Source organism: Chrysochloris asiatica, unplaced genomic scaffold (genome assembly GCF_000296735.1).
Source record: "Chrysochloris asiatica unplaced genomic scaffold, ChrAsi1.0 scaffold00276, whole genome shotgun sequence".
Lineage (NCBI taxonomy): Eukaryota > Metazoa > Chordata > Mammalia > Afrosoricida > Chrysochloridae > Chrysochloris > Chrysochloris asiatica.
In genome coordinates this window covers 2,932,274-2,949,308 of record NW_006408794.1, presented here as the reverse complement: position 1 = coordinate 2,949,308, position 17,035 = coordinate 2,932,274, and the positions used below count along the sequence as shown (strand labels likewise).

General features: G+C 35.6%; 1 protein-coding gene across 1 annotated transcript in view; it reads right to left on the bottom strand.

The window, feature by feature from the left end:
• Window positions 1-287: 287 nt before the first annotated feature.
• LARP4B (La ribonucleoprotein domain family, member 4B) overlaps window positions 288-17,035 on the bottom strand; it is a 98,737-nt gene continuing 81,989 nt past the window's right edge. Inside the window, exons 12-17 of the mRNA XM_006874420.1 lie at window positions 16,166-16,417; window positions 10,255-10,300; window positions 5,834-5,998; window positions 2,865-2,989; window positions 2,664-2,772; window positions 288-575 (exon numbers count right to left, since the gene is read on the bottom strand). Of these exons, the coding sequence (XP_006874482.1) occupies window positions 288-575; window positions 2,664-2,772; window positions 2,865-2,989; window positions 5,834-5,998; window positions 10,255-10,300; window positions 16,166-16,417 (985 nt within the window). The remainder of the gene's footprint in view (window positions 576-2,663; window positions 2,773-2,864; window positions 2,990-5,833; window positions 5,999-10,254; window positions 10,301-16,165; window positions 16,418-17,035) is intronic.

Genomic DNA, 17,035 nt, shown 5'->3' with positions numbered 1-17,035 from the left:
AGGGATATATGCATTTTCTATCCTGAAAAAAAATCAGACTTATGCATCACCTCCAGTAAAGCACCAACCTAAAATAAGGTTTATATTAATTAAATCCTGAAAAAATAGATTTTTTTCAAGAAGGGGGAAATTCGACTCACAGAAGAAAAATAACTTTCAGGCATTCTATATATGCCTCATACACACTGCAAGCTCCTAACCAGCAACTCATTCTCTGTACTGAATGGGAACAGTGTTTCATTTGTGGTTAAACAGAACTCTTTTGCAACCTCTCCCAGACACAATTTTCACTGAGGAGACTTGGGAGGTGTGTTCTGTTCTCTATTTAAACGCTTCCCAATGGCTGGAGGAGAGGATCTGCGCCCCAGCTGCCTTCTCTGATCTTTGGGCTGTCCTGGACTTGACTTGAGGGGAGGGGGTTCTCTGTATCTCTCCATTGGTTCAGTGAGTTTCTTTTCTTCTTTCCCACAACCGACAGTGTTTGGCTTTTGTTCTTTTGGGGGTTGTAATGGGGAAGAAGGAGGTTCTTTACTTGTTCTCTGACAGATCTCTGCGTAGCTAGGTTTTCGCAATTCCTGGTAAACAGACAAAATGTTGGAATTATGTGTACAGAATGATTGTTCCAGTGATGACATGGCAAAATGAATTTCACTTAAGACAAAGGTAAAATAAACTTTAAAAAATTACATTGTAACTAAATTTTCAACTCTGCAACATGACTTCCAGAGTATCTAAAAGATATTCCAGAAATAGTTTTATTTTTAAATGAGTAAAATTTTAAAAGGCATACAGATAAAAAGTGATTGAACTTTTACTTTGTAAGCCTAAAAGAAAGGCTAAGGAAACAGAAAAGAGATCCCTGTATATGACACAGAAACAAACATACACCTTTCTCTTTTCCTGCATGTCCTTCAAAACAGACCAGTCAATACAACAGCAATGACATGGTGTCCTGAAGGTACGCAAACCAAACAAAGTTTAAGGCGGGTTTCAGGTGAATGAAACATGAACACCACACAACAGATGAAGAGGGGAATTTAAAAAATACTTCACCTATAAAATACATATTTTAATCTATATAATAAGTCAACCCTATGGACTTATGATGTAGCACTGTAGGATAAGCACTGGACTCCTAACCACAAGGTTGGTGATTCAAATCCACCAGTTGCTCCTTGAAAACCCTATGTTTCTATGAGTTGGAACTCACGTGACAACAGTTAATAACAACAACAATGGATATTAAAGGTCTAAATCCCAAACAAAAAAGTTCATGTAGACATCAAATTGAGGACAACAACAAAAGGCTAAATTGGGGGGGGGGGGGGGGAAAATAAAAGGTCCCATTTACCAAAAAAGGCAAACTACCAAAACGGAAAAATACCTGGAATCTAGATCTGCTTGAATCAACAGAATTAGAGGATAAAATGCATGCAGAGATTTCAAAAACATAATAGTAAAAGGAAAGAATGGAAACCAATTGAAGCACTTTTGCACACACTATGTAAAGATGTCATCTGTGACTACATAAAAGAGGTGCATATCTGTAAGAAACAGAATTTCTGTATGCTACTGAAGTTAAGATGATATCAATTCAAACTAGGTTGATATGCATTTAGGATATTAAGTGCAATTTCCATAGCAACACAAAGGAAATACTTTTAAAACTGACCAAAAAAAAAGCAAGAAAAGGAGAAGAAAATCAAAATTGTTCACTACAGAAAAAAAATCAATTAAACACAAAATAAATCAGCATAGGACGATATACAACATTTGGGACAAAAAACATAAAAGACACGAACACATGTAGCCAAATGTTAGCAGAATTAAGTTGTTCTTTGGCAGTAATTACTGTATTTTCAAGGAATCATTATTCAGTCATACAGAGAAATGATATGTGCTACACATGAATAAGCCTTAAAAAAAAGCTGACACAAAAGAACAAATATGATATGATCATACTTAAATAAACTATGAGAATAATCAAATGCATAGGAACAAAAGTAGATTGGTGGTTACAAGGGGTTCTGGGTAATAAGAAATAGGGAATTATTGCTTAATGGATACTAAGTATTTCAGGCAATGAAAAAATTTTGGAGGTGGATGATAATGGTGGTTGCACAATATTGTGAATTTTACAAATGGTTAGTGTGGCAAGTTTTGTGTTATACATCGTACCACAAAAACATTAAAATAAAACACTATACAACAAAATTTTAAACTGCAATTATTCGATATTAATTATTTTGACTCCTATTAAACTATAGGGTAAAAGAATGATTGTAGTGCCATCTCATCTCATTTTTATGTCGTATTTTGTTATTATAATTGTAATTATTATAATCATGATACATACTTATAGCAATTGCTTAAGTGATCATAAATTCTATGAATGAACAGGAATTGGAATCTTGTTAACTAACTCAAAAAGATAATCTCTATCTAATGATATTGGAATAAAACAACCAGAGTAGGTAGTTCAAAATTACTAGCAAATACTAGTGGTATTTTGTGCAGAAAACACAACACAAACTCACACACAAACCCATGGAATTATATTTTATTAAAAATACGCTGATACAGAAGGGAGAAATAGCTATGTGTCTTTTTACCATACTTGAGAGACTTTGTGACTTAAAAGAAAATGAGCACTAGTTACGTACTGTGGCAGTTCCATTAACTTGCACTGATTTACATGCGGTAGTAGTAAGAGTAGAAGAAAGTCTTTCCATACTTTGTGTTTCCCTCTGCTTTTCTACAGCCTTGGAATCGCTGTAAAAATATCATACAATATTTGAATCTTATGAACCATCACAAATAATTCAAAATTAGTAAAACCAAAGCATTTGTTGAATATGACTTACTCGGGTAAATGGGCTGGGGAAGGAGACTGTTCATATGTTGCTGATACAGCACAAGAAGGTGGCACTGAGGGCTCTCTGGGGACTACTGCAGGAATAGTGTTTGTACTTGCATCCACATTTAAATTCTAAAAATAACAAATAACAAGTTTATGACATTGTAAATACATACACACCAGATCTTTCACATATGCTCTTATATATAATCAAGAAAGACAATGGTCTAATTAATACAGGTTTTAGAGCTTCCCAACACACCTGTGTAAAGACTGTTTTGTTTATTCTTAGTAAAATAAAGGAGCTGACAGCCAGATATATGCCTACCTCTATGACCTAGATGAACAGAGACAGAATAGTAGCACCCCACTTGGGAAAATCTGCAAATTTCCTGCTTACATAAATGTAAAGAAATACTTAGGGGATGTATAGGGGAGATGGCAAGTTTCTTCTTTGTGTATAAGGTTCTCAACTCTTTTCCTTTTAGTAAATATGTAGTCATTCTCATATTGCAGACACTCTCTACTAATTTCCATTATAGTTGTTTTCTCAACTACATAGATATGATTCATCTTTGATACCCCAATGCCTAGCATAGTCTGGCATGCAGTTATTGTTACGTGCTGTCCAGTCAGTTCGGACATATGGCAACCCTGTATAGGATTCCCAAGGAGTAATTGGTGGGTTTGAACTGCCAATATCGTGGTTACTACTTATGTTACAGTGCCACAACAGGATTTCCACATATTCCAGAATTCCTAACACAATTCTGAAGGAGCTCTGGTAGCACAGTGCTGCTATTCTCACAGTCAGCAGTTTGCTAGCAGCTGTGCTGTGGGAGAAAGATGAGGCTTTCTGTTTCTATAAAGATTTGCAGCCTGGAAACCCTGTACAGGGTCACTATAAGTTGGAACTGACTCCAAAGCACATAACAACAACAACAACAACAAACACAATTCTTGTTTGAACTAACAAAACAACTGTTGGAATAAGGCATATTAACTCTAATATAAATGGCACTTAACAACCACAACAATGTAACAGATGAGGAAACTGAGGCTTTGAATGTTTAGGTTACTTTATATCAAAGGCCATACTGCAAAGAACTGAATAGAACCAGATTTTCTTACTCAAAGCCAGTAATTTTCCTATGCACAGTTATCATTTCACACACACAATCACCTTCACAATGCCAGTAGTAGAATCAAAGAACTGGTATTGATTCTAAGTGTAAAAAGAGAAAATTTTCTTAAAATGCTGCACTTTTCAGAGCAGATAAAAAAAATCCAGAAATAAGGAGTGATGAACTAAGCATAAAAAGCTTGATGAAGGGAATGAGATAAACGTATGCCACTGTTTATATACATATGTCTCTAGGCAAGGGGCAGAACCAGAGACCTTGGCATCTCTGTCTGCCAAGAATGAGAACCTTTTATGACCACTGTTGTCAAGATGAAGGAATCTAGGTTGGTGGAAACTTGGGAATGGCAAATTCCTTTGTAAATGATCGTTTACATTCAGATTATAATGAGTCTGAACCGATTCTACCACACTTAACAATAGCAACATGTTGAGTCTTAATACGACTTAAATATAGCTATGCTTATAATATGGAGGGACAGTGAAAAAGAGGGAGACCGCCAATGAGATGGATTGGCACAGTAGTAACAACAATGGAATCACAAAAGCATAGCAGCAATTGTGAGGATGGTGCAGGCTGGCCCATGTTTTCTTCTGTTGTATGGAGGGTCACTATGAGTCGGAACCCACTTGACAGCACTTAACAACAACAATGCTTGTAAGGTGTATGTTAAAAATTTGAAAGTCATTATCACAATAATAGTCCCTTACATCTTCAACAGGCTTCCTCTGCCACTCTAGGTGCTAAATACCAATAAGCTAAGGGAGTTGAGTCCCTTCCCCTCCAGGACTAAATATTAAGTGTAAAGTTGTTGTGTCCCTTTAGATGGAAAGAGCTGTTGTAAATGCTCCACTGAGAAGCAAGGGCACAGACTATTCCAACTGGCTGTAGAATCAGGCTCTGAATTTTTAAAACTAAAAGTGTTTTTTCAAAAGGACTTCTACACAAAAGTTCAGCATGTAAAAAACAGTTGCTGTTACGGAACCAGGGTTAGACCTGCTTGCTCTGCTCCTCTCCTTACCTCCAAGGGCAATAAAACACAAAGTATAAAATTTACATGACCTTTAAAGGGTGCAATTCTACAAGAAGTAGTAATTCAGAAATTGACTGAAAGCTTAAGCTTTAAAATAATGTATAAGACAAGCCAAATTTAATGTGATTGTTGTAATACAAAATCTTAGAATTCATTCAACCTCCAAGGTTAAAAATAGAAGCAATATTATCCACCTACAAGAGTGAAAAGAATTCTATTTTAACTTTGCACTATGAAACTGAAAAAAGGTATAATACACATTGTAGTAGTCCTAAACTCATGCTGTGGAATGGTATCTTTTTCCCAAAATCCAAGTGTCGACCCTGATTCATCCCGGGGTGATTCTACCTCACAGTCAAGGTTGAGAACTGCTAGCATATAAGGGATGCATGCTACCATGACACCATTCAACTAGCTGTGCCCAGGCACTGAGGCATGGTTAATCTTTTTATATTCCTGATCCTTCACAAAATTAATCTTGGCAGTAGTAGAAATCCCTCCTTCAACTCTTATTACACTGGAATCCAGACAGAATATTAAAAACTTATATTCTTTAACTTCTATAGCTAAAGATGGCTGACACTTTGAGTTATAATACAGTCCTATGTTCAACTCTGACCTTACTACTCAAAATTTGTGTCACTTTTGCAAATCACTTAACCTCTAAGCCTGATCTGTAAACCTAGACTGTATTAGAGGTTTCTTTAGCATATGAAAAAATAATGTATGTTAAGAGCTCAGAAAAGTGCCTAGTACAGTATCAGTGTTAATGTTAGTGACTATTAGACTTATACATCTTACCCTTTCTTTTGATGATCCTATGATCAAGCTAGATAGCCTGTTTTCAAACAAGTCCTCTGCCTTTAAATTACCTACAGCTCCAGGCAAGGGAGGAAAGTTGGAGAGTCCTAATTCAAAGCTAGGAGATGGAGGTTTTGGTGGTGTTGGAGACTGAGTTTGACTCCTCTGTAATAAAAACACAGAGTTAAGACAAATGTAAAAAGTCATTATGGTAAAAGAAATACATGAAAAGAGTAAAGCAATAATCTGCCTTCCAAAAGGACAATGTCTTTGAATGGACACATTACGCAACCAAACAACGCTTTATTACCTTGTCAAAGGTTATTAGGCAACCTCAGCTGTATAGAACAAAGATGTAAAACAAAAATCTCAAAAATACTAATAGCCAAGATATATGTCACAAATAAACTTCAAAAACTTTGTTCATAAAACACCCCACTAGATAAAAATCAGAATAGCCTGAGTCTAAATAATAAACATATTAATCTTCAGACAAGTTTTGAATTATTGCTGAATAATATATGTAATGGAGTCCTGATGTGGCACTGTGGGTTAATGCACTGCGGAGTTGGTTTGAACCTCAAGGTTCAGTCTCACCAACTGCTCCTAGAAAACCCTATACAGGGTCTCTATGGGTTGGAACTGACTCAACAGCACTTAACAACAACAATATATGTAAAAAGTCAATAATAATAAAGAAACTATTCAAAGAAACACAAAATTACTAACTGTCTCATTTCCTATAACCTATCAAAGAATTGTTTATAAAGATTTCCATTTGAAAAAAAACAGTGGTTAAATAAAAATGTTAGCTGTTCAGTTATCTTAATATTAACTTATTATAACACTTTTGAGTGTTAATAATTTTTTTTAAAGTGTAAGATTCTTAGACTGATTTCAAGAAAGTAAATGCAGCACAATGATAACCAAGTTCATTTACAAGCCCCAATTATCAAAACAAGACAGTAATATACTTTTATTGAAAAAAATAACTGTCAACTTGTTTTAACAAGTGAGAAGTTAGTTTGTAAAAACCCAGTTTCTTGGTTGGAGGATACCAGACACAAAAAAGAGAAATACGTTTATATTTAGGTATCATTCAAGTACTCTTAAAACTGGTAACAGTCGCGGTCTCACCTAACTTGAAAGGAACAACATTTTCCCAAATCTAACACTAACAGGAAGATCACTCCCTATTATAAGTAGAATGAGGAGAAAATATGACAAAGCTCAAATGAAAACCGCTTAAGTGGAACCAGGTGACAGAAACTCCATGGTAGGTTCTGTGCATTATGCCTATTTCTCTACTATATTAAATATATGGCATAATATTACTCAAAATAATCTAGAAAAGTTCTAAATTATACTTAGACATTATGACCTTGTTAAGTGCTGTCAAGTCAGTTCCGACTCACAGAGACCCTGCATAGGGTTTCTGAGGAGCAGCTGGTAAGTTTTAACCACTGACCTTTTAAAACATCTTTTATTTTAAACATCTGTGTATTTTTCAGATGAATACCAGTTTTCAGAAGACAAATATTTTTAGAAAAAGAACTCATAAAATTTATTAAACTTTGATTCTTAGGAACAGAAACAAGCAAGAATGTTTAGATATAACAGTTACAAAATAACAGAGCCTACATATGGTATTTGATTCTGAAGATAGTATTCAATTTTTTCTAGAATTTGAATGGCTTTAAGTGAAGAGTGAATGCTATTCCTGGTCCTATGGACTTGTACAGCCCAAATACGCTCACATTGATGTATCTGTAAATTTTTTAAGTTATTAAAATTTCTAAGTCTCATATATGAAAATATTAACAACAGGTATACTTTCTATAATATGAATCATACTTCTGAGCTTCCAAGTAGTTATCAAGTATGAACACAAGAATCAGGAAAACAAAAAACAAATTAGACAGATATGGCAATTTTGAAAAAAAATTTTTTTACCTCTGAAGGTTATTTAGTGTCCAATGAGGATAATTCAATTAAGGTACCTAACAATGCCTGGCACACTTCATAATAAGTATTCAGACAGTAGTTTTGCTAGTTCAAATGCTTATAAGACTCCAAAACTTTAACAACTGAAATCAAACATTAACCGCTTTCCCAAAGGCTTATCCAAAAAAACAGGCTAAAATGACATTTAATAGTAGAATTCTGGGTGTTGATTTACTGAAGTGCTGGTATGGTGCTGTGGGTTAATGCGCTGCAATGTTGGTGGTTCAAGTTCACCAGCTGCTCTTTGGGAACCTTATACAGGGTCACTATGAGTTGGAATTGACTGGACAGTACTTAACATTATTTACTACTAATATGTTCTAAGTTCTCCACAAAGAAAATCTGTCTTCTATAATGAGAATGCACCTACATTATGGGTCAGTGGGCTGCACCAAGGATTTTTCTCAAGGCCTCCCCTCCAGCCCCAGTTCTTCATGTTTGAAATTCTACATCTGTAAGCCCACAAAATACACTTTCTTATATGTCTTCATGGACACTGCCTAGAATATATGCTTGTCATTATATGCTGAAGGTCCATTACCAACTTTCATTAAAACCCAGCATATATATTATCCCATGAGAAACTTGGTTTAATCAACTCAAGCCAAAAGTGACCACCTCTCAGGCACTTACTAGTCACATAAACTTATATATTTGTGGGTTTGTCATGACCCCATGTTTTAGCTGAAAACAAAACTGCTTTGTATGTTTCTTAAGTGCCATTGAGTTGGTTCTGACTCATAGCGCCCCTATACAGGGGTTTTTGGGGAATGACTGGTGGATTTGAACTGCTAACCTCACTCACAGTTAGCAGTCTAGGACTTATCCTACAGCGCCACATCAAGACTACGTTTTATATATTGTTGTTAAGGCCCACAGAATTGGTTCCGATTCATAGTGACCAAATATAAGGCTTCCGAGGAGTGGCTGATTAATTTGAACCAATGACCAAACTGATTTTGGGGTCCAGTGCTTTAACAAACAGCACCACACCAGGACTCCTCGTATACAGTGGTTGCATAATAAAATATTTTTTCAAATGAAAAATATTTCTGATCAACCAATTACTATATGAGAGAAGCTTGTTCTGCTTGCTAAAAATTAATGATTCCAGTTACTTTAAATTATATGATATTATAGCCAAGACAGAAGAATTCACCTGGGTATGTGCAGTAATATGCTCTTGGCTGCATTTATTATAAGAGACAAGAGTAAAAAAAAAAATCTGTATGCTGACTGTAGGATTTATTTTAATCAACTTTTAGAAAAGACAAATACATCATCTTTTGACAAAATCTCCTTGCATTGCAATACACTTTGTCCATCTCTGAACAAGCTTCCACATTTTGAATTTAAACATTCAAATATTAGGCTAAGCTGAGAGCCATGAATGCACTACTGCCATTACTTTTTCATTAGAGGTAAATCTTTGTCCTTGAAGGGCTGCTTTCAGGGGAACAAATAGATGAAAGTCTAGTGAAACAAGATCAGAATTACAGAAGGATGCTTTAACACTTTACTTAAAACGAAGGTGTTGCAGAGCGTCCACAGCGTGGGCAGAGGTTCGTGGATGTGTATTATCAGGCAAGTTTAGTCCTCTGCATTTAATCTGAAGTTTAGGTTTCAGCTCTGCAAAGAGCATCTCACTGTAATGAGCACTGTTGATTGTTGAACTTTCTTCGTGATAGTTACAATTCTGGCCCTTGAGAATCCCAGAAAACTGTAAGCATGAAATTTCCAGTTAATGGTAGACTTTTGAACTTTTTTCTTGGTTGGTGATTGAGGATGTTTCTATTCAATACTCTGCCGTTTACTCTCAAGCTCATAGTGATGAATCCATGCCTTATTACCAATAATTTTTTTTTTTAAAGAAACTTTACCTTCCTTCAAGGATTCGTCCAAATTTTGTTTGCAGATGTCCAAACACTTCTGTTTATGCTCTTCCAAGAGTTGTTTCAGTACCCATCTTGCATAAATTTTTTATAACATAAGTCTGTAGTGAATTATTTCATAGACTGAGCTATGACTGATTTGCAAATGATTTGTCACATACTCCACTGTCACTCGTCTATTCGATAGAATCATTTAATTTGCATGCTCAAATGTTGTCATCAGCCATGGATGTGGATGGGAGTTTTAACATAACTGGAGTGCAGAAAAACACTGACTCACTCTCGTACATAACTATTAGAAAAATGGTTACCATTCGATATTTCTAAAAACATTACATCTCTTTCCTTTATACTAACAAAAAGGTCAGTTATTATTTACTAGATACTGAAAAAAAAAGAAAAAAATTCTTGTAAAAATGCTCGTTAATATATCTTAACCTTAATTCTATTAATTAAATCTCATGCTTGTTCATTGTAAATTAGATTTAAATGTCTAGTAAAATGGCATATGCTTTGTAAACTCACTGTAAACTTGTCCTCCCTTTTCTTCCGATAGCCAAAAGAATTTTTCCTAGAGAAGTAGAAAGCAGAAAAAAAAAAGAAAGAAAGAAAAACCATTAATTTTTCCTATTTGGATTTTGAAAAACAAAAAAACAAAAACGAAATATATTTACACAAACACATTCAAAGAAAACTATCAGTTCAGTCTTTATTGTTTTGTAATCATTTAAGATGACTTGATTTTCTAAAATACTAAGCAAAACACAAATATTTTATTATCAAGGACCAATACTGATAGCTGATAGGTTAAAAAAAAATTGACTTGCTGGCTGTTTAGACATTTTTTTTTTAAGGGTAAAATGATCTGTTAACAATGAAGCATTTCACCAAACTCTAGAATCTATAAAAGATCTAGAAATAGAAATTTGAGAATAAAAAAACATAGTAACTAAAATTAAGATCACAATTAAATGGGTTTGATAGCAAACTGAATATAACTAGAGTTGTCATATTTAGCAAAGAAAAATGTAGAATACCAAGTTGAATATGAATTTCAGAAAGTATATATATATATATGTTGAAGTATGCCCCTTCTTACTAGAATTTAACAGAATTCTCAAGAGAAGCAAGAAAAGCCAGACAACCATGGAATGTTTATGAAATAAAATAATAGCCATCCTAGTTAAATATTCTATTCCCAGTAAAGTATTCTTCATAAAGGGTGATGGTTGAACAATATAATGAACATAATTAATGTCACTTGCCTGTATATGTGAATACTGTTGAAATGTCAAAATTTTTTAATATATATACTTGCCAGTATATAAAAAAGTGAAGGCAATAATTTTTTATATACTTATTCAAAACAATTACCACAAATTCAGATTTAACTATTTTACATAGTAAGCCTAGACAAAGCTGAAAAGAGGATTAGTTGTGTAGAAAATAACCAGATTGAAGTATTGGAGAACAAAAGGGATGGAAAGTCTAAAAGGAAGTGTAAGAGAGACATTTGAGACATAGTAAAAGAGGAGAGAGTTCTATGAATCAGGAAAAATATTTAAAAGAGATACTGGTTAGGAAAGGAACCCTGGTGGTGCGATGGTTAAGCTAACAGAAAAGTTGGTGATTTAAATCCACAACATGGCTCTGTTGGAGAAAGACCTGGAAATCTGCTCCTGTAAAAATTACAGCCAAGAAAACCATACGAGGACATCTCCACTCATCACATGACGACTCTATGAGTTGCAATTGACTCGACGGCACCCAACAAAACTGACTGGGAAGTTTTCAAGTCTGATTCAGGAAATTCAGGATTTAAACAAATAAATAAAAGTTAAAAATCTGACGTTAAAAGACAAAAATGGGTAACAAAAATTATCAAATGCATATCATCAAAATAATCTAATCCATCTCCCTTACTATCCTTATTCTTATACTTCAATGGCTTACTACTCTTTGCCAAATGAGGATTTCTAAACCTTAACAATTTTCTGTATCTACTGGCAGCCTTGTAAGCTCTGGTAGCATAGTGGTAATGAATTGGGCTGCTACTCTCACGGTCAGCAGTTCGAAACTACCAGCTGTTCCAAGGGAGAAAGATGAGGTTTTCTGCTCCCGTAAAGATTGGAAACCCTGTGCAGGGTCGCTATGAGTCGGAACCAACTCCATGGCACATAACAACAACAACAACAACTACTGTCAGCCTTGTAAGAAGTATTCTAAACTCCTGCCATATAAAATTATACCCAACTATAAGCAGTGATTCCATGTTATGCTCTTAAGTGTTCTGAACAGAAAACACACACTTACTAAGTGTCCACTTCATGGAAGGCACTGAGAGGAGACAAAGATGGCTAAGACATTTTTCATGGCTTACTTGGTCTAACAATTTACCTTTGAATATCAGTGTATTTATTTATCCCTTTGTCATTTTAACTGAATGCAAAGACTTGCCTAAAGGTCTTGTATTATATAAGCTGGAAAGGAGTTTAGAAATAATCTTGATGAATCCCTTTATTGCACAGAAAACTGAAAACCAGTCTTGTCCAAGATGACATAACTAATCAGAACTACAATTCAATTGTGCCACACTGGGATGCTATATGGGTCCTTAAACTTTTGTGCCAAACAGACTAGTCCCTGCAGTCATGAATGGGGCATTAAGTCACAAAACTGGAAAAATATAATAGCAACTCATCATCACAGAGAGAGAGTGCAAATGAGACTGACCTGCAAGAAGAGAAAGCTCAGGCTCCTGGAACAACTAGACCTGCTGCATTGCCTGCTTGCTCTCCATCCACACCAATGGCCTCATTAACATGTCTTTTAATTCATCTAACTAAGGAGAAAAACATTTGGACTGGGATTACAGATTGTTTTGCACAATATGTAAGACTGCTCCAACATTACAACTGCCTCAGGAGTGCGCCTAAAAATGAATGTTGAAAGGAAACCTTCCAAGTGGACAAAATTTCAAGTAACTTGTCTACTCTTCCTGTATAGGGGTATGACAGAAAGGTATGGATTTACATCAATTCACCAACAAGGGAGATAAAAATTTGGCTGTTAGATTCTAGACTTGCAAAAGACAGGTTGAAAGACTGATGACAAGATCGTGGGAAGAGGTATGTGGATGGGCCTCATGGAATGGACAAAGTGTGAAGACATTTGTGCTGCAAGTGCCTGTTTGCCAAAAGGCATCAATGACAAAAGAGATCCTTAAAAATCAGGTGAAAAGATATATCTAGCTTCTTTCTCCAGACATAACAGGTATATTGTATCCACAGTAGGAAGATGAAGTTATACAGGGCGTAACACTTCTTGATCATAAGTATGGCAAAAAATCAAGTCCACTGGCTGCTCTATAGGAAAAAAGATGTAGTCTGTTCCTATAGAATATGCTTTTACTCAGTGAATACAAAATTGTGCCACAGCCAAGATATGTGGTCTGAAGAATCATGCAATATAAATGGAAATAACTCTTCACTATTTTACTTAATAACTCACTAGCAGAATTTTACCTTCCTCTTCCCACAACTCTGTATTCTAATAATTTTGATCTCCTGCCAAAAAAAAAAGTACCACCAGATGATAGAACAGTAGTTTCACTTAAAGAGAGATTGAAAAAGCTACCTAGTCATCATTTGTGGTTCCTCATTCCACTAAATCAACAGGCACAGAAGGTTACTTTATTGGCTGGGGCGACTAATCCAGGGGTTGCTGATCTTGGGAGAACGTAACAGATTCTATGAAATGTCTCTTAGTACTTCTTGTCTAATAGAAAATTAACGGAAAACAAAACCCAAACCCAAAATAAAGATGTTATGGGAGTAGATTCAAGTCCTTTACGAATGAAGTATTTAATCAGTTGAATCAAATCACTAGTGAGAAACCTCATCACCTAATGTCTTGGGTGAAGATATGTGGCCCACTTTAATGAAATTCTTCTCACCTCCTTGTATTTTATTAAAGATTGTGGCTTTGGGTTATAATCTTTTGGTAATGTATTCTCTAGGCTATAGATTATTTAGGTGGGAGCATAACTTCTTTGCTGAAGATGATAGAGAGAGGCTTCATTTGTATAAAACTGGTACAAAATAATAAACTTGCTATTGTAGTTTCAAGTTTAAATACTTGAACGTTATGTACGAAGAACTGGGTAGTCAAACAGAAAACGTTGGTTATTAAGATACTAACTTGTGGCTTCAGACACACCAATGTCATACTCTATTTCTGTGATACTGTGGCTGGGATTCTGCAAACCATTATTTTTCATTTTCCAGGAAATGACTGGAACTTGGCCCTTCCTATTCACATGCTGTTCTGTCTATGTCACTCTGGAAATTGTCCTTCACTTTAGAAGCAACAGTTGCTACCAGTTTGCATTTCTTCTATACTGTCAAAACAATTCTCACTGTGTAAAAATACGAGCATCATCCGACTGACATCCCCTGGGAGGTATCAGCAACAGTCTGAGTAGCATCCCTTCCTTGGTGGTTGGGGTCCCAAGCGCTGCACGGTTTCTCTTCCTCTACTATCCCCCTTCTAGGTTCTAATAACCCCTAACTCTTCCCTTTGATCTGCAGGCTTAGGGTTGGTAGTTGCTTCCTGTAGTTACTATCTGTGTATCGATTCTTTTGCCTGAAAAGTTGGCAATACCTGCTTTTATACCAATTTTATATAAAACTTTGTTAAAATATCTAAAGAGGCTTTTGTTTGCCTGACACACCCAGTGATAGGTCTACTAAATGCTACTGCTATTTCTGCTCTACTGTATAATCCTATAAATACTTAATAAATGCTGATTTAATAACTGTAAATTAATTAGCTCAAGATTCCTCACCAGGATTCCTCTTTATACTTAATAATCCCAAATTGCATTGTAAGTACACAGTGTACCAAGACGAGAGAGCACTGTGCTATATACATAGGTAAAGAAAAGTTAGAAATATTTTCATTGAAACCTTTCAAAGTAGATTTTAAAGGGAAAAAAAAAATACAGAAAAGCTTGAATAGGTTAAGTATCTTGCTAAGTGTTAACTTGGTGTCAGAGGAGGATTTCCTTATGATAGACATCAAATTAACACTGGCCTAGTCATGAAGGGGAAAAAACCTAGTTTTGATTTATCAACGCTGGTTAAGATTTCATTGACTAAATGCAAACCCCTTGATTTGCCAGCATCTTTCCTAATCTCATCTCTCTAATGGAGGTATAAGTGACAGAAGACAAGACAGTAAGAAAGAGAAGAGCATGTGGCATCAATAAAATGAGAAGAATATGTCTATTTCATGATGCAAAAAAAAAAATCCATGGTAATGACAGCAAACACTGTGGAATCAATGGTATTCAAACACTGGACCTAGGATAGGAGTAAGTATAGTCACCCATAACAGTTTGTTTACAAATAATTCTGTACAGATAGAAATTTATAGTCTACGGGCTATAAATTTCATTTATCTGTTTACTCTATCTTATTTCCAGACAGAACAAGATAAAGTAAGGCTAGCAACTTGTAGAGTAAGGCTCTGGCAGGGGGTGGAAAGGAAGGATCAAAAATTTTACACTTAGATCAAAGTTAAGGGCCTGGCAGCTGTCAAGCTCCAAATACTCTGCAAATCATGACTGTGACCTAAAACATCCCAATTCTATCTACAGTTCTCTCTTTAACAATTTGATATCATAAAAAAGGATGAAATCATTTAAATCACTGCTCTTAAGAAAATGGCTCATGGCAATTATATAAAACCTTTGATGTTTACAATCTTCAATTTTTCTGAGATCTACTTTTAAATGATTATAAAACATAACCAAAGTATAAAACCCAAACCCTAAACCTATGCCGTGGAGTCAATTCCAACTCATAGTGACCCTAGGGGCAGAGTAGAACTGTCCTAAAGGGTTTCCCAGAGGAGAGTGCGAAGAAGGTGGTACGTTATAGGATAAGCACTGGACTACTAACCACAAAATTTGGCAGTTCCAACTTACCATCTGATCTGCTGAGGAAAGAGGACTTGCACAGGGTCACTATGAGTTAAAATTGACTCAATGGCAGTGGGTTTTAGTTTAGGTTGATTTTTACAAAGCAGACTACCAACTCTGTCTCCTATGCAGTGGCTGGTGGGTTTGAACTGCCAACCTTTTAGTTAGCAGCCCAATGCATAACCCACTGGGCCACCAAGGCTCCTTATCCAAAATATGTTGTTGTTTAGTGCCACTGAGTCGATTCCGACTCACAGCGATCCTGTATAAGGTTTCTGAGGTGCGGCTGGTGGATTTGAACCGCCAACCTTGCAGTTCAAACTGACCTTGCGGTCCAGTGCTTATCCTACAGAGCCACACCAGGACTCCTAGCCAAAGTATAGCAACTTTAAAAATATTAATAGCTTATGATAGGTACGTGGTACCTGTTCAAAAAATATTTGAAGAACTCACCTTCCTCTACCTAAACCAGGAGATGATTCGAGACTACTCTGCTCCACTCGCCCAGCTGCAATCTCTCTCTTGCCATAATTGGAAGGGTTTTGCATCCGTGTTCTAGTTTGACCTGTTTGCCTTGTTTGTGAGCTCCGGACACCATTAATTAATCGATCAGCAGTAAAGTTAAATATTGAAGGACTTTCTAATAATCCAGGTCCTCTCTCTGCACTAGGAATTGTATGACGCAGATGTGATTTGCTAAGATTCCTATAAATAAAATTTTTGTATATATGCAGTTATAAAATGATCAGTGCATTACATATCGAGCACATTTACACAGGAACATCTAAGCTAAAATCTGTTTTTTTAATAAAATATTGACAATGTCAATTAAGTTAATGAACTCATATCTGATAAACTGTCAGTGTTCTACTTAGCAATTTTTAAGTCCAGGTCCAAATTAAAAAGCAGACATACACAGGTGCAAGTTGCCACAGAAACTTTTATTGGGAGAGGAAAAAAAACTATCCTTCACATAGGCAACTGTTGTTGGGTACCATCGAGTCGATTCTGACTCATAGTGACCCTGTATGACAGAATAGAACTGCCCCCAAGAGTCCTTCTGCACCACCATGGCTCCTTTATAGGTACCTACAGCATAGATTTTAGTAATCTTTACAAAAAGTAATACTATGCTTCATATATAGTATCCTCACAGATTATGCACACAGCACGCATAGGAAATCAAAGTACAAGGGCATTGCATGGTTTGCAAAAAACAGAATCCAACCATATAACATGTACATAATTTGCATAAAAATACAAGTGGTTTACCCCTGATGAACATTACTGAGTCATCAAATATATCAGCAAAAGCAGTCATTT